The sequence below is a fragment of the Bemisia tabaci genome, chromosome 3, assembly GCF_918797505.1.
Source record: "Bemisia tabaci chromosome 3, PGI_BMITA_v3".
Lineage (NCBI taxonomy): Eukaryota > Metazoa > Arthropoda > Insecta > Hemiptera > Aleyrodidae > Bemisia > Bemisia tabaci.
Genome location: NC_092795.1, coordinates 47,619,381 through 47,644,811, shown reverse-complemented (window position 1 = coordinate 47,644,811; position 25,431 = coordinate 47,619,381). Strand labels below are relative to the sequence as shown.

General features: G+C 34.6%; 2 protein-coding genes across 7 annotated transcripts in view; both read right to left on the bottom strand.

Annotated features, from left to right (window-relative positions):
* Nucleotides 1-14,166, bottom strand: part of LOC109030616 (uncharacterized) — an 18,918-nt gene extending 4,752 nt beyond the window's left edge. For 2 of the 6 annotated variants that reach the window (XM_019041667.2, XM_019041673.2), the window contains exons 1-12: nt 14,026-14,166; nt 11,955-12,120; nt 11,157-11,308; nt 10,097-10,139; nt 9,373-9,535; nt 8,255-8,339; nt 7,461-7,521; nt 6,155-6,310; nt 4,641-4,931; nt 3,900-4,109; nt 2,913-3,113; nt 473-663 (exon numbers count right to left, since the gene is read on the bottom strand). In XM_019041667.2, the coding sequence (XP_018897212.2) occupies nt 473-663; nt 2,913-3,113; nt 3,900-4,109; nt 4,641-4,931; nt 6,155-6,310; nt 7,461-7,521; nt 8,255-8,339; nt 9,373-9,535; nt 10,097-10,139; nt 11,157-11,308; nt 11,955-12,053 (1,652 nt within the window). In that variant the 5' untranslated portion in view covers nt 12,054-12,120; nt 14,026-14,166. Of the gene's footprint in view, nt 1-472; nt 664-2,912; nt 3,114-3,899; nt 4,110-4,640; nt 4,932-6,154; nt 6,311-7,460; nt 7,522-8,254; nt 8,340-9,372; nt 9,536-10,096; nt 10,140-11,156; nt 11,309-11,954; nt 12,121-12,712; nt 12,846-12,876; nt 13,544-14,025 lie in introns of those variants that run through there. The other 4 variants (XM_019041672.2, XM_019041669.2, XM_019041668.2 and 1 more) reach the window with 4 other exon arrangements.
* On the bottom strand, nt 13,684-25,431 carry LOC109030618 (vesicular glutamate transporter 1). The gene is made up of 12 exons (XM_019041676.2): nt 25,166-25,431; nt 24,651-24,780; nt 24,202-24,283; nt 23,654-23,798; nt 22,623-22,856; nt 21,452-21,626; nt 20,158-20,285; nt 19,413-19,536; nt 18,685-18,818; nt 16,745-16,887; nt 15,809-15,932; nt 13,684-15,424 (listed from the first exon to the last, which is right to left on the bottom strand). Exons 3-12 carry the CDS (start codon nt 24,273-24,275, stop codon nt 15,227-15,229), a joined length of 1,479 nt encoding a protein of 492 aa, XP_018897221.2. The 5' UTR covers nt 24,276-24,283; nt 24,651-24,780; nt 25,166-25,431; the 3' UTR covers nt 13,684-15,226.

Below are 25,431 nucleotides of genomic sequence, written 5' to 3'. Positions count from 1 at the left end.
TCAAAACAGTGTTTGAAAATGTTCTCGTGAATCTGTTTATTTCCAGAAATAACGTTTTAAATTTAATTCCATTTAAAAAACGTTACAATGAGATATGGCTGTACAAACACTAACTGCGTTAACTTAAAATGTGTTTTCCTTATGACACTTTTTTGCTTTGCAGTCCTAGGGAGGTCTTCAATTTTTGATGGATACCACATTACTTAGTTTTTAATAATTTATTTGTAATGAAGGACTTTAAAACAAAATGGAACAGAAGCTTTGAAGTTTAAAGAGCTGATTTCGGGATTGCAGGTTTGTTAAATAAGGCAATGGTAGGTTGGTTTGAACAGTAATTACAAAAACTATTGGAGGTTTATTTTTTAAAAGCTTGAGGATTTTGAAAAAAAGAGCCGATAAGCAAATGGTGAAAGATTACAAATACGCTTCGTCAAACTCATTGTTCAAATTGGTACAAAAAGAAACGACTCACCCTATTGTTGTTCCGACTAAAACTTCAGCCTGAGAAACTAGTGTTTCAGTGATAAATGCTTCCGAATATGCATCTTTGGGTGACCTCCACTTGCGTCCACCAGGGAGCACAACTGGTCTCAGACAAGGGGTTAATGGGAATGAAGGCTTTTCTCGGGGTATAGACCATTTTTTTCGTCTTACCGGCTCCTCCTATATGGAGAGAAATTCAGTTCGATCAGAGAATGAATTGAACAAAAAATCACGCTCAAAAAATCTGGTTTATTTGAAGACTTTATTTACAGGTTTAGTCCTTAGAGTAGCAAACATTCAACACATGTGCTTTTGTACAAGTAAAGCATACTTCAAACAGAAAACGGCACTAGTTGATCTCACGGCAACCAAATTCGCTTAATTTTTGTATTCGTTGAAAAAAGGAAGATTTTGTGAGCATGGGAAAATGATTTTTTCTGACAGGTTTTGAGTGAAGTATAACCGGGGGCAAAATGTTTTTTTAAATTAATTTAATACTTTTAAAAATAGCTAAACCTATTCAAAATTGGACGTTTACGAAGAGGAAATTTCAGAAATACAGCATGCTGCAAAAGTATGGTACAATCTGACGATTTCATCATTAGAAGAAGGCAGAAATAACTAACCTATTCGATACTAGATTAACTTTTCTATTTTTAAAAAAGAAAGATTCTCACTATAACAAAGTACCGGCATAAAAGTAAACATAGTCTAAAAGATTGAATAATAGCCTAGTCTCTCTCTTTTCTCTCACCTTGTCTCACGATTGGAGGGAGAGAGAGAGGGACATAAAATCTCGGGAACTTATTCGTATGTGCAGCAGTGGAGGTCTCTTTGCCGAGCAGTGCTTCCAACCATTTTCATAGAATGTCACGTGTCTCTCTCTATCTTCGAGGAGAATTTACGAGAAATCTCAATAGTTGAAAAAATGTTAGGAGGGCTGAAGTAATTAAAATAGTAGAGAATGAAAGAGGTGAGTAATTTTTGGGTGTGACTGATTTGAATTCATAAGCGCATTATCTTGAAAAAGGGCCACTTCAAAAACTGTTTTCCTCTAGGCAATAAACTTTCTATGAACTTTCTTATGTTTTTCACATAATTAATAATATTGAAACTTTTTTCTAATACCTAATACCAGTTTAAAATTACCGTAGGTGCCTCTTAAGCTATGGAAGGAACTCTATATTAGGATCATGCTTCCTACATGACAGCTGAAAACGCCATGCAACAGCCAACCCACAAAACCCCCCATCTCTTGGATGAGGGCGATAAAATATTTACAAAATACTTGAATTTATTTGAAAATACTAATTAAATATTGTATACATTTTTTTTCTTAAATGATCACTATGCTCATATGGTCAATACTCAGTGCTCAATTCACTACTGAGGAAATGTAACCGTTTTGGTAGGTACATAAAATTCTTGAGTACTCATCAAATTTAAATCGATTGCTTGGACCGACCATGAATGATATGTTATGATATGTTTGGTTGATATACAATTGTAAAAGTTTCAATTCGTGCTCTGGGCCACTCTCCAAGATAAACCTTTAAACATACACTATTTTTAGATAAAAAAAAAGGGGGGGAAAAGACATAAAAAGCAGTAAGTTTTAGGCTTTGGTCCTTTGGAGCAGATCGATGAGAATTAATATTTCGGCTCTGTTGCTAAATAAATTGACAGAACATTTTAATCAGAATTCCATACACATACCCTAAAAATAAAAGCCTACAGCACTAACCTTAGTTTGAGAAATTTATAATTGGATATTGAATAAGCAAAAGAAATCAATTAGGAAATCCATATATACAGCCTATCACACATGAAAATCTACTATCCATTTCTGGTAAAATCAATTGAAATATTTAATGCAAAGAGGAAGAAACAGAACCACCAAAATTGAAACCTCAACTGAACGGCTTATTTGAAGAGGGACGTAACTGGCAACAGTGAAGTTTCAAGAAAACATGAAACAACTTGATTTTTTTCACGATTCTCCATATTTCCGTTCCAAAAAATCAGCCCATGACCAAAACCGCTCGGTGCCGCTATTTTTAGCGGTATTAGGACCGTTAAATAGCATGCGTGTTTGATGAAAATATTAAAAATCGTGGTTTGTGCCCTTGCCCATGATTTTTATCATGAGAAGGCACCCTGTGCTGGGAAGGATGGCTCGGATATTACATGCTTTTTCCACTAAGGCAGATATTCAAATGTTAAAAAAGGCTTTGAAAGAGCAATTTCGGTGGAATCTCTCGCTGATAAGATGCGTCTACCTTCGAAGAATAGTATTCCGTCGAAAATTCAATTTCTGAAAATTCGATGGTAATAGCCCTTATTCAAATAGCCCGTTCAATTTGTGGAAAAGACCATGGACAAAACGATGCAAAAGAAAGCTATTTACAAGTGAGCATTGAATTAATGACCTCTTGTTCACTGATCTCATCTTCCGATGGTTGACTATACTGCGGAGGCTGGATATCACTTGACGCATCTTCATTAGCTGGATTTAAATCTTCTGACTCAAAGTTATTGTTAGAGTAAGTCTCTGCTGCTTCTGCAGAATTTTCTTGCTCAGGCTCTGAGTTGTCAATCTCTTTGCTGGGTACAGGTTCTGATTGTGTATCCTGAGACAGATTAAAAAAAAATTAAAAATGAGTAGATGAAAAATAATTTTCTCAGAGGGTTCAAGCCCTCTGTTCTCCTTTTCCAAGTGCCCCAATTAAATCATTTACTTCCAAACAAGGAAAGCTCTGAACAAAAAGATCTTTCAGAGGACATTGTACAAGGAGCGAAAAATCAAATACAGGGAAGCACTTCTGGTTTTACAAAACTAGTATTCAGATAGGTCATATACACTAAAGTTGGGAGCTGTCTGTCATTTTTGTTCACTATAAAAAATGCTTCATAAATCCTAAGAATCGGGCACTTCTTCAAAAAACAAAATTCATGCCTACATTTTCACCGTAAACTGTAAAAAAGAGATGGGAGGAAAAATTAACGGAAAGCATGACCCTGAAAACTGCTTTTCCGAAATGAGACGGTATTTTTTCTTGCCAAGGGATAAGCCCTTTTCAAAATAAATTATTCAATTGAGAAAACTTTAATCCTTCAAAACTTCACAATTGTTACCAGGGCATGCTTGGAGTCACGAATAACGAGAAAACCACGAATTTGTTCAATAGAGAAAGAACAAAATCGTAAATACTAGATTTTTAAGGCATGTCAATATTAGAAATAAATTAAAATCAAGGTAACCAAAAACCAACACAAAAATACTGGTTTCATACTAATTCTCAAATTATTAATATAACACATATATTAACAATTTCACAACTAGTGACGCTTCATTTTAAACACTTTTGATGATATACGGTAGTTGAGATCAATAGAATTTCAGCATTTTGACTTACCACATTTTGTTCAGCAGTTTTATTTTTAAGTTCCAGCAATTTGTTGATTTGCTCCTGAACTTGGTTCAAATGTGACTGGATTTCTGTGGGCAGAATTGAGATGCTAGCCAACTGTTTTTGAATTTGCGCCAGCTGCTTGTCGAATTCTGATAACTCTGAAGTGGCGGTATTTAATTGAGCTTGCTTTTCGGCTATCTCCTTTTCTCTCTGCTGAGTGACAAAAAGAAGAAACAAAAAATTATCTTCAAGGACTTGACATATTTGACTGGATCAACAAAAATAATAAATGACAACTTAAAATTGCTTAGATCTGCATTTATCATCACATGTGACGTTAGGGACTAGCGGCAAAAAACAATCGTTCTCCTGGCGCTTCTGATATAATAGATCAATGCTACAATTGGTGCATTAGGATCACCCAAGAAATGCTAAGAGATGACCATTTTCATCCAAACTTTCGCCTTTAAATTTCTTTAGAGAGCTGAAGGAAATAGTGCGATGTCCTCATGAGATAAACTGGGAGAGCTTGCATGCAGATCAATATGTTGATCGAAACCTCTAACATGGCAAAGATTTTTCTCTGATGTTGTTTTTTTCAGCATCAAGGCTATCAAATTGCAGTTTATTCAACAATTTATCCACTCATTTAGATTCCTTCTGTCCTAACTAAGCAAGATTTTTGAACATTTCATAATTTGCACCATCTGAAACCCTACAAGTATGCTGCTCATCACATCCTACCTTTTCTTGAGCGGTATCTGAGTCTTCATCTTTGACGTTCCCATCTATTATGTTCTCCAACGCAGAGACTAATTCCTCCGTGACTTGTGTAGAGTCTTTGTCAAGAATCTCTTCATTAGTATTTAGTCCATGTAAATCCCCAGAGGTTTGTGACACTTCAGTTTCAGAGGCTTTTTCAGGTTCTCCAATCGGCTGCGAATCAGTCTTATTGCCATTTTCCTCTTCTAATTGCTTTTCTTCATTCGAATCTTTTTCATTGATGAGCTCCTCTTTTTCGATGCTACCTTTATTCTAAAACACAAAAAATATAAGATAGAGAAATGTTTCTCTTTAAAAAATTAGGCTCAGCAAAACTCAGAGGCAAAGATCAGAATTCCTCATTTTTACGAAATTCAGACTTAAGGTGATTCGATGGACGCCATATTTTGTGTCAGAACAGCATGTGATATATCGCATCAATTGGTTCCATTTTTTCAGCTACTCGTCATTTTTCTCCAATTTTGAGATCGCAATTCTGTTTTCAGGAGACTAAAGTACTCACCAATTATAACAAAGAAATTTAACGTAATAAAAGCGTGGTTTTTTTAGAGAGAAAACATCGCATTCGAGTGCAGTTTCGATATCAGTATCGAATGCGATATTTTCTCTCTAAAAAAACCACGCCTTTAGTACATTAAATTTCTTTGTTAAAATTGGTGAGTGCTTTAGTCTTCTGACAACAGAATTGTGATCTCAAAATTGGAGAAAAATGACGAGTAGCTGAAAAAATGGGACCAATTGATGCAATATATCGCATGCCGTTCTGACACAAAATATGGCGTCCATCGTATCACCTTGAGTATTTATTACTTGTCATATTTCAATTTCTTTATTTCTGAATCAAAAAGACAAAGATCAAGCGTTTTGAGTTTATTCTGTCCCAACTGTTTTGCGGACCTTGTGTACTCACTGTGTATGTGTGAGCCTAGTGGTAACTACTAAAAAATTTGATGCTTGCTGTATCTGTAGCAGGTAGGTTTTGAGAAATGTGGGTAAAAAGATTTTCCGATTGAAATCAAAGAAAGGCGTTCTTACCATACTTTTTACCGCCAGGTTTGTCATACAATGCTTTTTCCATCTAAGTGAACTTTAGTCAAACTGCATTAACCAACTCTAAGAGTGCGCTAGTGCAGCCAAAAGATTTTTATTTCGCTACATTCGTTTGAAATGAGCTAAAACTAGCTTGTTAAGGTGACTGGTTTCAGTTCATTGAGCAATTTCCGCCAAAGAGCAGGGCAAATTCATAAGTGTTTATGAAGTAAAACATAGTTTTTTCCTCACTTATGACGTAATTCTTTTGCCCAATAACAAACTTGTAATTGGAGCTTTAGGGCCTAAAATTTTGAGGAAATAGCTACAGATAGGAAGATATTAAAATTTATTGGATTTTTTATTAAAAGTTTTGCATGTTTTACTGCATATGTTCATTTTTTTTATTTTCTATTTTGCCCTTTTGCTAGAAATTGGGACATTACCTTGGAATTGTCTTTCTTGTCATCTTTTAATAGAATTTTGACAACAGGTTTTGGTCGATTAGGCTGAACAAGAAAGGTTGAGAATCGTTTGTCTGGACATTTGCTCAATATTTCTTCTTCAGACTTCTCTTTACGGATTGCTTCATCTTGAAGAGCCTGAGAAGGAAGGAAAAAAAAAAACCATTTAAACACATGAAAAAGTCAGGAACTTGCAGTAAAAATTAACTCTTGAACCTCCGATACTGAAAGCTACCCTAATCAAATAAATTAAACTGAGATAAGTTGGATGGAAAAAAAACATGTTCTTGTCATGAATCTGAGCAGAATCGGTTTTGGAAAGGACCCGAACCTTTTTATTATAAACTTGAAAATAAATTATAAAAAAAAAAAATTCAATTAACAAAGAAAATTCAACTTCATTATTATACCTTGTCCACACGAGCGCAGTTTGCGGAACTTTTGGACAAATTAGTTCAACAAACTGAAGTTTTACAGAATAAATTATAGCTGAGTTATGAAAAGTTCCTGGAACAAGTTTGCTCAAAGTTACGCGAACTGCGCTTGTGTAAACGAGACCCAATGATTCAGCTGTTAGACTGTACAGCTCATTATAAAATTGGTACGCTCCAGATGCTTAATTTAACCAGAACACATAGTGCAACAAAAAACAACAAATCTGTCTCCGGGACGGGATAAAAAAACCAAAGTGTATTTTGGGGAGCTAAATTTGCAAATGACTTTGGTTTTTTCCATCACCCTTTAATTTTCTAGAAAAACCAATTTTGTTTGGAAAAAGGGCAGCTTTGATTTTTTCTCAATTTTTACACCCTGCAAAATGTAGGTAACATTTTTTGCTGGCACAAGATAGGTCTCATCTGATGTATTTTGAGATGCTGAGTCCAGAATTGGCTGAACCACTTCTCAGTCTTTTGGAACAGCCACTTTTTCCAGGGAAAAAGAGCAAATATTACGTATTTTTGTCATGCATGCAATTTTTCTTTTTCAAATATTTTGGACCCATGTCTTAATGATTCTTATATATTTAGAGCTATTTAATCCGAATGTGACCTCCATTTTTTGTCATCAACCTCTTTGTTCCTTGAGCAGTTAAGTAATTTTCCTTCGAGAATGAGTTCATAGTTATTTTTCGAAGATTTTCCACGCTTTTTCAAGAAAATGGTGGGTAAAAACAAAATCTGAGGAAATAATTGGGTTTTGCAGCTGCAAGTTCATGACAATTCTTACAGACTTTCAGCTGCAAAGTAAAACTAAGAACAAATATTACCTGAAAAAAAAGAAATATTACCTGAAAAACTAAGGAATTCTTGATGAAATCACATTTCGGAACAAAACGCTGAAAATTGACCCTGGAAAAGAAAAATGGTGAAAATTATCCACAGATATAGTAAGTATTCAATAAATATCAGCAATGACGTTGATCATTATGCTCCAGCAGGATCCGATAATAACGAAGGAAACAACAAGTGGTATATTGGAGCAGTAATATACAGTCTATGATAACATTAAATTCCATCCACTGATGTCAATTGTAAAATAAAGATAATAAGAAAAAAAGATATTAAAAAGTACAGAGACCACTAAATGAGTACTTAGATAACTATATGGAAAACTCAACTTGCAAACTTCAGAGCAAATTACGCTGCGGGTCTAGTTCAAGAAATTCTGATATGAGTCTTTTATGAAAAAGTCAAAAACATTCTGAGTTTTTTCAGGACTTTGTCACAATTTGTTTTTTTAAACTTTTTATGGATTCAACAGAAGTCTGCATCTTTTTGCGGTAGATTTGAAATATATTTGACGGCCACATCATTTTTCCAAGAAAAAGTTTTATTCTTTCTGTACATTAGTTCCGATAATATGTGACGCTCTGGATGTCAAGGAGAGCGTTATGCCATTTGCTTTTTAAATGTTAAAAGATAGAGAAATAAATCACAAATAGAATTCAGGACCTCTTTTGAATTCAAAAATTGACAAATAAAAAGGTCTCAATAACTGGCTCCAGCACCTATCAAAAAATGAACAAAAAACCAGGAAAAATCAAGGCATTCTTTTTCTAGAATATTTTAGGAAAAATCATACCCTATGACATTATAATCATCAATAACTTCAGCATTTTCCAACATCAACTCGGCGATTTCTTCTTCGGAAGGTTCAGTGGTTTGCTCTGATCAATATGAAAACAAACAGGAAAAACAACTCATAAGATAATTTAAAAACACTTATCTGTACATGCCCTCTATTGGGGCTAAAAAATTTAAAATCAACTTAGAGCCTGTTGTAGTTTGATTTTTGTACAACACCATCTGATTTGGCTCTATCTTTGTCTATGTTTGGAGCAAGTCAAAACACACGCTAGCAAATTTACCTCAAAATTTAAAAAAATGGCAACTACATTATTTTGAACTATTATTCGAGTCAGCCTCAGTAGTATAGCAGTCAAAGCCTACTGGTGGCAGCACCGAAGTCCCCGGTCTCATGCCGTTTTCATGTGATAACAAGTTTTTACGGAGATCTAAAAATTTGTCATCATAGCGGCAGATGACCATGCCACTCCAATGCCATGTTGGTGTACCTTTGAGGCAACAAGATGTGGGAGGGACATAGTAGTAGTCAGTCTACATTGTTCGACTATGTTAGGATTAAATCGTGGGTGACCCATACTCATATTATTCGCAATTGCTAGCGTCACCTATGAGTCGAGATTGAAAGAACGCAGTCCAACTTGGTAGGGGCATGGCTATATCGACGGTTTAAATCGGCAATCACATAACTCGGTTTGCGACTTCGCAGACTTTCTGTCATATTTTATTTTTTAAACGGAAAACTACTCAACGTCAATTCTTTAAAACAGTTGTGATTTTTCTTCTCTGTGCAAAGAAAATTCTGCAAAAATTTCAAGGAATGATGTCAGTTTGTTCTCATTTAAAAAAATAACATAGGACAGAGATTTTCAGACACCGCAAACGAGTTATGTGATTGCCGACTCACACCGTCGATATGTCCTTGCTTAGTAGCACTTGTCGCAGCTATTGATACAGCCTGTCGTTAGCGTATCAAATGGAGATTGAGCCTTTTAGAAAAATGATATACTCGTATATCATGAGTTTACATGTTCTTAGAGTAGTTTTTTTTAAATTCATTCTGGAAATGAAGACCTTGCAGGAGAAATAAAGATATTGAGCCGGACTGATGCTTACTTGGAGCTTCGGGGTAGGGAATATCAACAGGAGCATCTCGATTCGCAACAGAGTTTTTGACTATGACAACATCTGCATCGCTTGGAACAATGTTTGGATCAAGCAGGTTCTCTACGTGATCCAGAGTTACTGTTATTGTAGAATCTGGCCTGGAAACAGGAGTCTGTAACCGATGAAAATTCAGTTATAATTGAACGTATTTCTATCAAACGGACTTAAGCGCCATAGGGTGAGGAGGGTAGAGGGGGGCTTGGATTGGCGGCGGAATTGGGCGTCCGGCTTATTCCGTCCTTTACTCGCAATCCTTTTTCATGGCGCTTAGGTCCGTTTGACAGAAGGCGCTATCCGGGATTCTAAATTCCTCAAAAGGAACTCAAATTGGCGCTTAGTTCCGTTTAATAGAAATACGTCCAATTAGTTTGTTAAAATTCTGTACTTCCTCGTTGATGTGTAAAAGATTTTTGTACATGAATCTATATTTATGGATAGAATTAATAGCGTAAACAAAAACTGGAGTGCACCCCAGACAGTAGACATTTCCTTTCTCAGTTTTCAATGAGGGTCTAAGTATACGTCAGAATATAATTGAAAGCAATCAAAATTAGCATGCAATTTCAATTCTGAAATTGAAGAAAAGATGGTAAATTTTTTCTAACCAATAAATATCAAATGAGGGAATGCTGAGGAGAGAAAAAGACTATTAAAAGAGCAGAAATTTGCTTACCCTGCATCGTAAAGGAGTTACGGGTAATTCCACAGGACTTCCCCTGCAAAACAAATCGAAGTTTTGGTAAAAGCTTAAAGGCAAAGATACAAAATCAGACAGATCCACAATAATGGTATTCTGATCTTCTTGTCTAATTCATGGTTTATGTTGTACTCCTAAGACTAAGTTCTAAAGTAATGAGGATTAGGGACTGGATTCCTAAATTCCGACCCCAAGTTTCATTCCGCTTTACAGAAAAACAGCCACTTCAAAAAGGTGGGATTACACTAAAGATCATTTCCTACATTAACCTCAAACATCAGGCGAACTGATTATCTGATTGTTGTCCACAAGAGATTTTTCTATCATGGACAATCGTTAAAAATTTGATAACATCCCTCTGAGCATTCATACTCCTCTGTAACTCTATTTTGAGTCAGCTGTTGATTTCAAAATTTAGCACTCTTGCCCTTTCGTTTGTAAAATCCAAATTTTAATTTTTCTGCTCATGCAAGCGTTGTTGTTTAAATGTTTGGTGTCAAATGTTTAATCCTAAAAAATTAAAGTATACAATTCTTCAAAGAAAACAGCACTTTTTAACCGGAGTACCGGTATACTATAAAAATGGCCAAATGCACTGCCCAGCAGAGAGATTCTGGCTGCTGCACTCACACTTCAAGCATTACTTCTGTGTATTGTTAAAACCTGAGTGATACAGAAAACTAGACGCATTGAAATCAAAAGAAACTATGTCTATTGTGACATGAGCCTTGTCATACAAGCATTCTTTTGGATTTCAGGACTCATGTCGGAATGCATATAGTTCCTTTTTATTTGAATGCTTCCAACTGAAGAAAAGGCTCTGGCTGTTTAGGTCTGGAAAGTGAGGTAAAGTTTGAAAGATAGATAAATACTTTGATATTACTTATTACATTTGATAATTTTCATGGTATTCAGGCACCCTAGCTTCAGTGTACGCCATCCTTTTTTAAAATTTGGTATTTGCACTTCAAGTCCCTCAAATACATTCAAATTGTGAGATGGAAAAAAGAGATAGGTAGGTTGAAAAATCAAATACCTCAATATCGTTAGGATTAGATGATCCCCAGCATTAATGATGGCTTTCTGGGCATCTGAGTGGGAGAATGAGGCTGTCTCTTCGTTGTTGATTCCCATGACCATGTCTCCAACTTGGACTCCAGCAGACTCTGCGATGCCACCACCAGTCACCTGTTCATTAGATGGTTATGTCATGAATTTATCTTAAAAAAAAAACTTTCCTTAAATGGCGCATAGCTTTCACAATGTTTTAGTGTGAGACAGTATTGCATGAAGTTACTCAGCAAACCAACTGTTACCAAATATTGCTGATAATTGTAAAAATATTGCAACAAAATCACCAATTCTTCACCAAAAACTTCAGAAAGCTTAGAAGCTCTCAGAAAACAAAATTAAGATTTCAGAGACTACTGCATCAGATCTCACTGACAAAAAGATAGGTCCTGTCTTCGGTGAGCATTAGAAAATTTTCTTCTATTCGTAAACGGAGGTGGTTTGAGTTTCTTGAGTCTGACAACCCTATATGAAAACTTGTAATTTTTGGTGATCGTAATTCAAAAATTCTACTAAATTTGAGGCAGTCTTAAGGAGATGGATACTTAAAACATATTTTTAAAAAGTTTTTGATTTTCTTTGAGAAAGATCTCCGACAAAAATTAGAAATATTATTGACCTCTTTATTATTTAGAAAGGTATTTTTAGATTTTTGACCTACATTCCTGGAATCCTCTCGTGTTCCAATTATGTGAATACGATCTCTCATTAATTTCCGAATTGTAATTAGGAATTGTATCTCATTATGTGTAAAAAACCTTACCTTAACTACTGTGAGAGGTGTGCCGAAATTTTTTCCACCGGTGAGGCGGAAACCCCAAGGGTCATTTGGACTGTCCCGAGTTAGAATTAGTTCCTCCATCCCTCCAATAGGTTAGATGCAAATTATGGAATCAAGAGAACATTCACAGTAATCCAATTTTTGCGAACTACACAAAAAAATGAAACAAGAATCAATGATGAATTCTTTTCACTGCGTTTAAAAAGAACTAAAACTTTGAAAAAAGAGGGCTGGAAAAAAAACCAAGCTAATGTTGTTGTTTTTGTTCATTTAATGGTCAAAGAATACTTCAGTAAATGGTTCTGACAATAAAAATCTAAGCCATCCAAGTTTTTGCGCTTTTATGCGTGACAGATGGTCAGCTGGCCGTGGTTGAGTATTGAAAGTGAAGACAAGAACCAGGATGGCAGATATTCTATCGCACTTTAAGAGTGTGTAAACTTATTTGGTGTAGACTTGAATGAACTTATTTAAAAAAAAAAATTATCAAATTGCAATTGTCTGGTACATTAGTTTAAAACACCCACTAGACTGAGCCATTGAAACCGAACTTCACAAATTTTAGCAAACGCAACTTCTTTTGATAAGTAATCATGATGTGTTTTACTGCACTTGCAAGGAAGGCTGTATTAATATGAAGATAAAATTGATTTAAATTCAAATAACTTTTAAGAGCACCATGAAAACCACACAATTTTGTGAAAAGAAACCTCAGATTTGATAGGGTATTTGGTAGTTACATTTGATTTGTGAAAAATTAAAAGTTGAAAAGAATATTTATGTTTTGAGTTTAATTTGTCACTTTTCGTTTGACTAAAAATGATTCAATAAAACACCACGAAACAGATACATAAAATATTTTTGAAGGAAAAACTGTAAAAAGAGGAGAGATTGGGTGGCCTACTTAAAATGAGGCACAGCAGCACATCAACAAGGAAGCGAGAATGGGTTAAAATGAGTCACAAGCCTAACAAAAAGTGGAAAGACTCACTATATTTGGAAGAATACTACAATGGGTCACGAGTCTAAGGAGCAAAAGACCTGATTGGGTACAATAAAGTATTGACAGCTAATGAGTAAAGGAAGGAAGGGCACATGGGAGAGTGAGATAGCATCTTCCTTAATTCCTATGTTGAGTCTACTGGCCTCATTTTAATTCACAATTTAAATTATTTGTCACTAGCAGACACGAAAACATGCCGGCACTGCAAGCTATAATTAAACTGCTCTGTTTTGTTTGAGTAATTAAGCCAGCCTTTGGCTTCAAAATGAGTGCCTGTGACTGCCACCTTATACTTTTCAGAAACTGTTCTCCGAAAAAATGAAAGGTTAGTGACAGGTTCACAAAAATTGCTTCCACATAAAAGAATCTACCTCCTCGTCAACCAACTATTCATACATACATTAAATACTTTATTCATTTATTTATTTTTCTTAATATTATTTATTTTACATATATTTAAAAAGGCTTTGATAAAACCTCCACTGTGCCTTCTCTCTTCATCTTAAGCGAAAGCTAAAATTTTAAAGTGTTAAAATTTAAAACAAGGAATGATTTGACTTTGATTTTTGACAACTGGTAAGAGACTATTGAAAAAGTTTAAGAAATATGAAAATGTCAAGATAATTTTCAATAATTTTAGTCTATCTTTAGAAATCTTACGAACATTGAGGATTGTACGGAGAATGTTAAAAATAATACATTTGGTAATTAATTTAACTCCGATTTACTAAATAATTTGATTAAAACGTAAATTTGTCTTTCATTAGCCAAAAGATTGTGGTTGAAAACTGAAGATTAAATTTACTATTAAAATAAAACCTAGTCATTCTTTATGCATGCAACTCATTTAAAATCTAGAGAAGATTTTGCCTTTGAGACTCCCTCTTTCCAAAAAATCTATCTTCAGTATTGCAAAATAATTAAGCTGAAAGTTGTTAAGACACAAAAGTAATTGCACATTGGTATGGAGGGAAAATTCATTTGGGAATTCCTCCAACACTCTGGGTGGGAGAGGAGAGGGGAAGAAAAAAAGACAAGAAAAACTATTACCTGGAGATGCTGCTTTCCAGAGGGAAAATGTTTTCAGGAAGGATAGTCATTACGAGTAAAAGAAAAGGTTGGAAAGTGGTATCAATGTCAGAGTGGTGGGAGAAGGGAGGGAATGAAGAGAGGATTCAGTCTTTTCTTCATGTCAGTGGGCTTTGTCAACATGCCAGCAATCAATCACTGACGCCATGAGACTTGGACTGTGGCAAAGTGCAGGAATTCCTCCTCACTTCTTGCTCCTCCCTTGTAGGTCAACAGGCACTATCGATAGGTGTGTTATTTTCATCCCAGCTCCCACCAGCATCACAAATTGATCAAGAGCTCTGCCTTCACGTGTCGATGAAAACCAATCAATTAGACGCTTTTTTAAAAAAAGATTATAAAATGCAAAATTGATGAGGAGACTTTTGAAATTAGAAAAAATTGATATTTTCGAAAATTTTTTGTTCTTTAATTTGTATCTTTAAATAAGGAGCAAATTAAATTGACTTCATTCCATTGATAATTTTTTAATAAATCTAATGGACATAGGAAAATTGATATCTGTTTCTCATTTTTCTATTATAAATTCTGATGACCATTGCGATGATTCTGAAGTTTAGAAAAATAACAATATTGTTTACTTTCAGCAATACCTCCAATTGAATACAGCACAAAATTCAGAATTTTTAAATTTTTTGGGGAAAGTAAGTTTTTTTTGGAAAAGTACTTGGATATACCAAACTGCCGAAATGATGGACAAAGTGATAGATTTTTGTCTGGTGAACTATAAAACCCATTTCAGCGTGAAAAATGATCAATGGAAAAAGAGAGCATTTAATAAAGAGACATTGTTTACTGGTGAGAAGACAGCAACATCATCCTTCAAAAATTGTATTTAAACGTATGTTTACTTCATGCAGAATACACGCAGCCAACTTCAAGACTTTTTTAATGAAACTATCAAGGGAACATGTTTGTCTTTTTTGGAGGCTGAGCAAGACAAGGCAGCACATTTTGACAATTCTGAGTCCTTTTGGAGATATTCAAAAATTAAACTTTATTTACAGATTTTTAACCTAAGTTCGGTAGAAAAAAAAATTGGATACTTGGTTAGTACTCCATAAATGCAGTATGACTAACTATTAAAGAAAAAACATTTGGTTCAAATAAGTAATGAAATTAAATTCAAAGATTGAGAAATAAGAATGTCACTAACAGACACTTATCGTATCTCTGTTTGGACTAAGTGAGTAGATTCATCGTTGTTTACATATGCGTCCTCTTCATCAACATCCTCTATGCACGGCTCCTCTAATGCCCACGGCTGAATTTTTCCTGAGCCCAAGCAGTAATAAATGACAGCACCCACAACATGTGTTCCAGCAGAGATGTAAAATACTTTACGCCACCCCATTATTGACTAAAATACAAAGTAATACAAAATATAAAGTCAAAATGAAAAATTCCTCATCTAAGATAATTAAACATCAAATCTTGAGATAAATACTTGATAAGTAAGCTGAGCAACTTTCGAATAGCTTTTCCTGAACTCTCTTCTGAAAACCATAGTTTAAGATATTTTTTTAGAAGGATATTTAAAAAATGTTTTTAGATAGACATGATACTAAATTTAAAGAAAGTATGTTTTTCTGTTTTCAGTTAGAGAACTGGCTTCAGTCAGATACATGAACAAAAAAAAAAAAATTTAGTTGATCAAAGGTCGTGGTCCTTAAATAAGACATTTTTGTGGCGATGTAATTCGTCTTTGAGGAAATAAAATTAGTTTGCCTGGAGGCGCACTTACATGATCACTGTGGACAAGATATCCTGAGAGAGAAGGCGTGATAATTCCAGCAAGAGTTCCTATTGTGTTAGAGATACCCATGAGCACACCAGCATAGGGTGGAGCTATGTCCAGATGATTCACTCTAGACATAACAAGAGCACCTCAATCACTTACAGAGCAGAACATTTTAGCAAATTGAATATTAAGCCTAAGTCGGTGATTCCATTAAGATTTTGATGTGAATTAAAGACTTCTCAATTAAAATTAAAAGAAAAATTGCTTATAGAGTAATAGTTGTCTTCCGACTATCTTGGGTAGAAATAAAAAGAAATGGATAAACAATGACAAACATGTTTTGGGGTGGTTTCAATACCCTTGCCATCCAAGAAACATAAAGCAATAAGTAAGAAGCTTCCAGTTACTGGGGATCTGGGTTTTTTATTTTTGTTAATTTTATATGTAACCTTTTGTTTCCTGGTTGACAAGAGGGTTAATACCACCCTGAAATGCCCCAGGCATTTTGGTATTCGTTTTTAGGCTGGTTTACCAATTTCCTTGTGTTTGTCCCTCGCCAAAAGTGAAATCAAATAATTCAAATACTTGTGGTTAGAACAATATTTAAGGATTTCAAAATGATGCATTGGATTAAAAAAAAGTGAAGGTGTAATTTTAGTTTCATTGACACCTACATTTTCCTTCTGATCACAGGGGCTCAGCCAGTTTTAAATGTCAAATATGTTAACAAATGATGATGTGTTTGACCTGTAATATCAGTGTGAAAAAAAATAATATCTCAGAGAAAATGACCACGAAGATAAAATTACAAATAAGACGGAAAAAAGAGAACATAATTTATGGGGACAGTTCTTTAGCATTGACTTTAAATGTTTAATCCAAAAACTGAAAGCATTTGTAATACATTATAATCTTGAAACGCATTTCTTATAATCTTACCCAATTCCTGTCCAAGCTATCTTGGCACACGCAACACCACAACTTATTCTGGCGATGAATGAGATTGGGTTGTCTGAATGCGCTGCACTTGTAAGAAAACAGGCCTGGCCAAGGAAACCCCATACGATAAATGATTTTCGTACCTAATGTAACAAAGAAGTTCGGTATTCAAAAGAGGAAAACTGACAGTACAAAAAAAGAAGCTGATAAAAGTCAATACTAAAAGCATTGTGGTAAATCTGCCTAAGTATATATTTGATGTTCAACAGTTTTGTTTTGTTTTTTTTGTTTTTAATTGTAACTCTCACGGGAGGAGCAAAGACATTGAATCACGTAGACCATGCATCCTGTGTTACAGAAAGCGTGACAACTTTTAAAAATTCACATGTCGATAAATATTCGCACCGACCCACACCGATGAGTTCGTGTGTCCCAAACCGCACCTGCGCATGCGCAGTGGCGGCCCTGGTGAATTATTGTCAGACTGTGAGGCTTTTATCTCTGCTGGTAATTAGTTCGGAAAAGTGACTCTTTGGGATTCGGTTGTAGACTTTAGCGAAAAACCGAGCTAATGGATTCTCTATTGCTTCTCTGCAGTCTCTTTGAGTGCTTGAGACACATGCTCTCTCCCCCTCCCCTCTTGGCCATCATGGTGATCCGAGAAACTTGTCACACTTTGCCTGTGCAAAACCAAGCCAGATGCACTGTCTGTGTGATTCAATGTCTTTAAGGAGGAGGTACCCTGATCACGAAGTCAACTTTTCAGTGGAACAAATTTTGTCAATTCTCGTAAAAAAATCAAGTTTATAAGGGGTTGCTGGATAATTTTTCCTAGTGTCCTAAAATATTAGTTGCAAGCTGTTTACTTCATTTTTGTGCCATTAGAGAGCATAAAATTGCACTGTAATCTGCCAAATTTGTGCTCTGAACATGGGAAATTAGAGTTTCACTTTTGACGCACTTTACCTAGGTGCTATAATTTCTAATTGCTAGTCTGAACTGTTCTATTTAATTTCCTGTTGTGGTTGACATTTTTGGCGTTTTTCGTTAAATAATGTTTGAAGAACAACGGGTTTTGATTTGTACGCTTTGGTATCAATAACTTAATTTTTACTCTTTTTGACAAAGGTTCCTTTTCCTTTGGCAGTAACAGTTACTTAAAATTTACATTTTTTTTCTGTGTTTTAAATGTTTACGATTTTATGTTTCAATTGTCTTAATGCTTAGAATTTTTTAGTTTTTTTATTTAAAAACCAAACCATGTGCCTGACTACCTCTCATAGATTTTCACTTTTTTTTGAGCTGATTGCTATGTAAAATGATGTGGAAATTACAGCTTCTGTAAGATTCAACCAAAAATGATGCTAACAGAGAAGTTAAAATCGGAAAACAAAGAAAGTATGTGAATGATTCACAAGCTTCTTCAACATTGTGGAAATGCTGACTCAGTTCAAAGCAAGAAAAATAACTGTCTTCCTCTCCAAAAACAGAAAGAAATTGAATAAGGGGTAGAGCGTATGCAAAGTCGGAAAACAAGGGTCTCTGTGCTGAGAAAGCGTACTGCTGCAACATTCAGATTGCCGGCCATGAAAGTAGATGAGCAACAACAACGAATTCTTATAATCAAAGTACAGTAAGACCTCGAATTATCGGATCGCGGATTTAGCGGATTCCGCGATTTAACAGATTCGGCCTCCGGTACCGTGAAATCCGATAAATCGAGGTCTTACTGTACCTATCAGCATTGGGGAATAATGCAGCTGAACCATGACTTCCCCTCTCCATCTGATCCTACCTTTACATGCCTATATTATTCTTTATTTATCATTTGGAGACTGAATATTTACTTCCCAAACTTTTTTTTCATTTTTTGGTCCACATCTGTTGGTTAACTAACAGACCATGCGATATGGCATGTTTATAAAAAAGAATTGGCTCACTGTTGTTGTGGTCATCAATCCTGTACCCCTCAACCAATCTGCAACAAAACCGCCGATTTGGACAATTGTTCCTGCCACAAGGTATGGTAGTGCTTCTAGTATTGTTGCACTCTTCAAACTAAAACTGAATCTATCTGGAAAGACATAAAAGAATTCATCATAAAAGCGACAATTAAAAATTAAATTTTAGGGTGATAGGTGATTGTTTTCTAATAAGAGCAACCTGAAAGGGGTCTGCAAATTTTTTATTAAGTTTTTAATTCATGAGAAGCTTCCCTGAAAACTTAAAACACAGCTTCCAGATCAATCAAAACAGAACAAATGAGGATCGTTTCAAAATTGAGGGTCAACATTATCAACTCGATATCATTAAGCAAAAGGCATTTACCTCCGTTGAGAAATTTGAAGGACATGGTATCTCCGCATTTTATGATTGCGAGTAAACAGATGCTTCTTTTAAATCTTTTGAAGCAGATAGGTAGAAGACATTTGCTTCATGGCATCCAACTGAAGCTAGAAAAGGAGCAATTGCATCATTAAAAGAGGGCATGTTCTCAGCATTTTTTTTTTTTTTTACATTGCACCAAAACGGTTTCAGTGTACATCACCAATGAAACATTGAACAAGATTTTCACTTTTAATTTCTAGTTATTTATTGATCAGTTAAAAAGAGAGCAAGAAAGAGGAAGGATGAAATAAAATATTGAATAATTGAGATCCTTTACTACCTTCCATGTAGGACGGAAGCTCGGTAAGCATTGTATAGAAGCCCCAATTTTCTGTGTAATGAGCGGCCACTATAGCCCAGACTGGGGCTGAGGTAAGAATCTTTTTCCACGGCATACTGCCCGCCTGTAAGCATAGAAGCAATGGCATAAGATAAAATGAATTGCAAAAAAAAATTTGGCACGTAAATGTCATATGAGAGGTACAATCGTACAAAGAACAGAATAGATCTTCGTGAAAGAGTGTTCAGATGATTAGTATTTGATGGCCAACGTGCGAGACCACTTATATCCATTGTGGTGTTTCAACATTTCTACGCCTACTTCATTTTTCCAAAGAAAAATAAACAAACTTTATAGCTTGAAATTTATTCAGAATATTCTGCTAACACAGAGGAAAAATCACAGAAGTTTTCAAGAAATTATGATGAATAGTTATCCAAAGAAAAAATAAAGTATGACAGGAAGTCTACAACGTCACACACATGGAAGGAGATTCCCAGTATCACATTTTGGCCATCGATATCTTGTACATGTATATGTATATTGAGTTCACGATCTTCCTCAATTTTTTCCCTTTAATCATAGAGGAAAAAAAACAATGATGTTGTTGCAGTGTTTTGTCTTAAGTGGTCATTTCAAGAATATCATATCAAGTCACAACCGGACAAAAACATTAGAATTACAATTAAATGAAACAAACATCAGAACGAGTTGGAAACTATGAAGGTAATATGGGAATAATTACCCTATGTCCTTGATTTCCAATGGAGTCTTGGATATAATTCAGCTCCAAATCTGATATGAAAAGGTCTTCACTTGGGGTTTCAAACACCCAGGCAAACCAAATTAAACACCAAATGAGAGCAGCTATTCCTAAAATAGGATAGAAACTTTTTTAGTTGCACATTTTTTCAACAAGAAAGAAAGAAACTCCTTAGATTAAAAAAATATGGTAAAATAATGTTTTCTATTACACCAGTGGACTACTTTTAGTTACAGTCTCAAAGCTGTAAATAACGATTGAAACCAGAGGCATCATTTGCTGCTCAATCAGGTGACATTAATTGATGGATCATTTTACCACATATTACATTTTTTGCGAATCATAAAAAGAGGCAACTGAAAAAGAAACATTGAAATAGCTCAAAAAAGAAACAATATTCTTTAATTGCCCCCTTTAGAAAGGAGGGCCAGAGCTTACTCTTCATTAATTTCTTTGCATACAGAGCATCATTTTACTGCGAAAAATACCTTACAGAAAGACAAAAAAAAGAAAAAAAATCATACCGAGAGACATTAAATTGCCTGCGTTTGCTGTATATCATTACTTCATCATGAAAAAAGAGATGGTATAAGAATATCAGAAAAATGCTTGAATCAGCGTTATATATAATGTTTCCTATACATGATCATTCAGTTCTCACTCGTGAGATATACCCTTCTTTTGATTCTTAAGCAGCTTAAAAATCACTAAAAATAATTGTTAATCAGGGCTTCAATAGCTTTCAATGCAAAGCCCACGCAATTTGTTTGAGAGACGGCCAAAGGTCAGCATTAATACTTTGATTTCGCACTCTTCAAACGAATTGCTCTCATTTACATATATTTCACTCACATGTACAGAGATTCTTCTTATGTTGGTGAGGTACAATAAACATTCTTTTCTTAATGAAGTTTTTTCAATTACTCTGTTTAAATCTGTTGTGATACTTCACTCTGTTGCCATAAAAAATGGTTGAAAGCAATTTCAACTACATTTGGTAAACAATTCGAAACAATTGAAAAAGTTGAGCAAAATTCCAAGTTCTTGAAAAACGTTCCCTGGAAGCTTGCCAAAATGGACGGCTGTTTCCAAAACAGAGTGCATAATATAAATCTGAGTTTTTTTAATGTATTTGCACTTTCTCTGCACAGTAGATATCATGTATAAAGTAAAATTTCAGACATTGTACGTTTCTCAAAATATCAGGAGATAAAATAAATGCTTATTTTTGCCCTTTATAATCATGGCATAAAAAGAGAAAAAAAGTCCCACATACCAAAAGTGTAAAAGATGGATGGCCAGTCAAAATACTCGGATAAGAAACCAGACAAAGGCATGACAATAACTGTTCCAAAATAACTGCCAGAAAATGATATTGAGACCAGGCGCGATCGCTCTGCAGGCGGAGCCCAGCGACTCCACAGTCCATGCGTGGCTGGATATGAGACTCCCTGAAACAATGCAAAATTGAGGGGCTAATGAAAAATGACACACTAACTGGTTAGGTTAATATTTTAATATTAAAGAATACAATTTCAAACAATGCTATGAGGAGTGAAATTATTATAATAAATCAGAAAAATGTATCACATAATTTTGTTTCAAATTGTTAGACATGGATTTGATCAGAAAAATCTAAAAAGACACCAATAGAGCATTCATTATTAAAAATACTTGTTGATGTGGTCTGAAGTTTCCAAATGCAAGCATGCAGAAATATAAACTTTTTTTACAGCGTCTTAAAGCGCTCTGCAAAACCTAATTGCTACACATGCCTATCTTAACACAGGTCAAGTAGCGAATGGCATCTTATAATTTCATATAGAATGCCCTCTATCCATGATTTAGCTAAATGTTTCCTACGATTCCTTGTGAGAGGAACCCAATCCAGAACCTTGCTAGGCAACCCTGCCATCTGCCATTCTTTGAACATGACCATACCGGAGAAGCTGTTTGGTCATGATTTCATGAACACGCTTTTGCTCAGCGTTCTTTCTGCCGCTCACTTTTTGGAAAAGGAATCGCAATTTCTTCTTGAGACTCTAGCTTGGGTGCAATCTACTAAAGAGCCATATTTCACTGCTGTGAGTTAGAATGCTCTTGATTATGATGTTATGATGTGATATTTTGATCATCATATTTTGTGTGTAATGAAAAATCGCTTTTTCTCTGGAGAGATAATCTGATCCTAAAGAACCCTATTTAAAATACAATAGCTCTTCTTCCCTTGCAGGTTTTAATCTTTCATGGCTTTACAAGCAGACAGATATGTGAAAATAGTTGAATAATTAATTTTAAGAGAAGTTAATAATTAAACTAGTGGGAAACGTAGAAAGGGTGAGACTCTGATCAAAAGCGCTTATTTTTGAGCAAGGAAATCAAAGAATTCTTTACTTTACCATTGGAAAGGGGCTAGAATTTTGGAAAAAAGAAAATTTGTTACAAACCTCAAAAATACCTTCAATAATGCGTGCAGCAATCAAAAAATAGAAATTTTTTCTGACAAAATACGGAGTGAAAATAGTGAGTAGGGCTGTAACAGCAACGCCTGTACCCAGCAATCTTTTGCCACCAAATTTGACAGCTATGTAGCCGCCGGGCAATTGAGTTGCAATATATCCCCAGAAAAATGAACTCAGGACAATTCCTTGTGTTTCAATGTTCCAATTGAATTCGGGAGGCTGAAAAAAGAATATTGATGAAAATATGTTAAATAAGTAAATGACAAAGGTGAAAAAATAATAAGGATCGCTGGAAAGCTTACATTCAATCTCATTTATTTTGTTTGTTTTATAAGTTTCAGTACTAGTAAATGTGAAAAACACAACTACATGTATTATTCATCAAAAAGGATAAAATAAAAATTCATCCCTTGAATTTCATAAACCTTCATCATTCTGCAACTGAGAAAAAAACTTTGAAACAACGTTCATGGAGAGCAGTTGAGTGAATTTTTTGGGAATAGGTACAATTTTCACACTTAACATGACCCTTCTTTTTATTATCAATAGAAAATAGAATTCAGCAAGAACTGCGTTACGGCATTGCGGGCACTCTCAGGGCAAATAATCTAAAAACGCCTGTAAAAAAGTATCCAAGTGATGCTGAATCAAAACTTCCTTTTTGATCAAAGACCCCTTTCATGAAATACATTATTAAAAATAATAATACCTCGATTATCAGCTCATCACTTATCCAGCGCTTCAGTTGTCGATAAAAATCGTTTATACGTTATTTCTTTTGATTTTTCTTAGTTTCTTTTCGTTTTATCCATACATATTTCAAGTGGCTGTGTAAGTTACATATTGTTCATTTTTTACTATCTGGAGTTTAAGAATTTAGTTTGGACTTCTGCCACAATTCATTAGCTATTCAAGGTATTACTGCACTCAAAAAATCTTTTTACTTTAAAAATTAAAATCAAAGTAAAATATTACAATAAAAAGAATAGAGAGAGAAAAAGAAATAGTTTACTCACAGATACTACCGTTTTATTTCCGACTATTCTAGTGTGATTGTTAGTCATGGCTATGATTGCAACACTGAGATTGGCTCTGAGAGTATAAATATTAGCGAATCCCAAGAAACTCAGAAAAGCTACCACGTAGCGTCGAGGGCAACACCTGAAATAGAAAATTAAAGATTTAATTTTTCATACTCATTAATGCTCAATGGATTTTGCTTAAGACTTACTTGAGGTGACTTTAGTTGACTATTAATTATGGTAGAATGTACTTACTTTTCATAATAACAGTAGTACACAAAATTAATCAATCGTTTCTTTTGAAAACTCAGTCTAATTCAAATCTTTACAGAAACGTACTGAACATATAAATTGCACCCTCAGTGAATAAAACAAAAGGTTACGTTTCTCGAAGAAAATGCACTGAAAAAAATGCACGTAATGCTTGATGTCAAAAATTAGACTCTTACAAAATTACTCACGATTTCATAAAAAAAAAATAATGCTGATTAATAGGAGGATATTTTATGAGACTTAGGAAAAGTATGATGAAATATTCTTACCCAGTGTAAGTTTGAGACAAAGCAGGAACATTCCCAAATGAGGGAGAGATATGCATGTCCCTTAGTGCTGGCATTCTTGAACCTAGAAAAATGAAAAAAAAAAGTTAGTCAAAAAATATTCTTTAAAAACGACTAACGGAGACACATTTATTGCTGAATATGTACCAATTAAATGAGTTTGCAAAAAAGTTTGAAGTCAAAAAATGTATTTCTGAAAAGACTGCATAAAAAGTTGAGTGCTGTGAAGTACAATAGGTAATATCACTGAAAAATATAAGAGATGATAAAATACTATAAAATACAACTCTCATTTTTCGTTAATCAGCTATTCTAACCAAAATCACAGGTTCCATTAAAAATTAGTCAAATTGCAAATTTTAATTTTGTGCAAATAACTATTCCATTGGCATTATTTGACCTTGGAAAACATTGGTGAGTAGCTCACTTACTTGAGATGACAGTAGAGCTGTGATAAGTATTGTAACTTAAAATCTGAGGGTATGGATAGCCAGAACTAATCAAAGGATGAGTCCCATTACTGTACCAGCGTCTCAAGATAAATGGATTTTCCACCACCAGCTAGAGGAAAAAGAGTAAAGTACTGTTCGGTAGCCTTTCATACATACAAACAAAAACATTTTGAAGAAACGATTAATTCTAATTGAAATATTCGACATGAAAATTTTGCATGCATATTTCATTTACATAAAGTATAACTGCTGTGCTGTCATTAATGCCACAGCAAAGGGGCCTCTTGGTTAGGTGGATGCTAATCTTCTTATAATTTTTCTGATATGGCTCCCCTTTTAGATGTGATACATAGTAAAGAGTGACTCCATCGATAGAGGTTATCTGAAGGAACCACAACTTTTCCAAACTTAAAAATAAGTGCTTTTACTGACTTCTAACTGCCTTTGGTAAGCCTGAGATAAAAAGAATATAAAATGAGCGAAAAAATACTAACCTATTGCCATGTCGACACAAAAGTTACTTTCCTGAGGACTCAAACCCCAAGACAGCCATTCAGAAGCATCACAAATCAATTAAGTATCATTCATCACAAAATAGAGAGGGGAGAAATGTGTACTACGAGTAAAAATCGGAACTTGGATTAAAAAGTTTTAAAGTCAAAAGTCAATTTTGAACTTGTTAAGTTAAAAGACTTGTTTGGAGACATGAGCTTGCGCAGCAAGTTTTGATAAAACTGAAACGTCATGGGAGATTAAAACT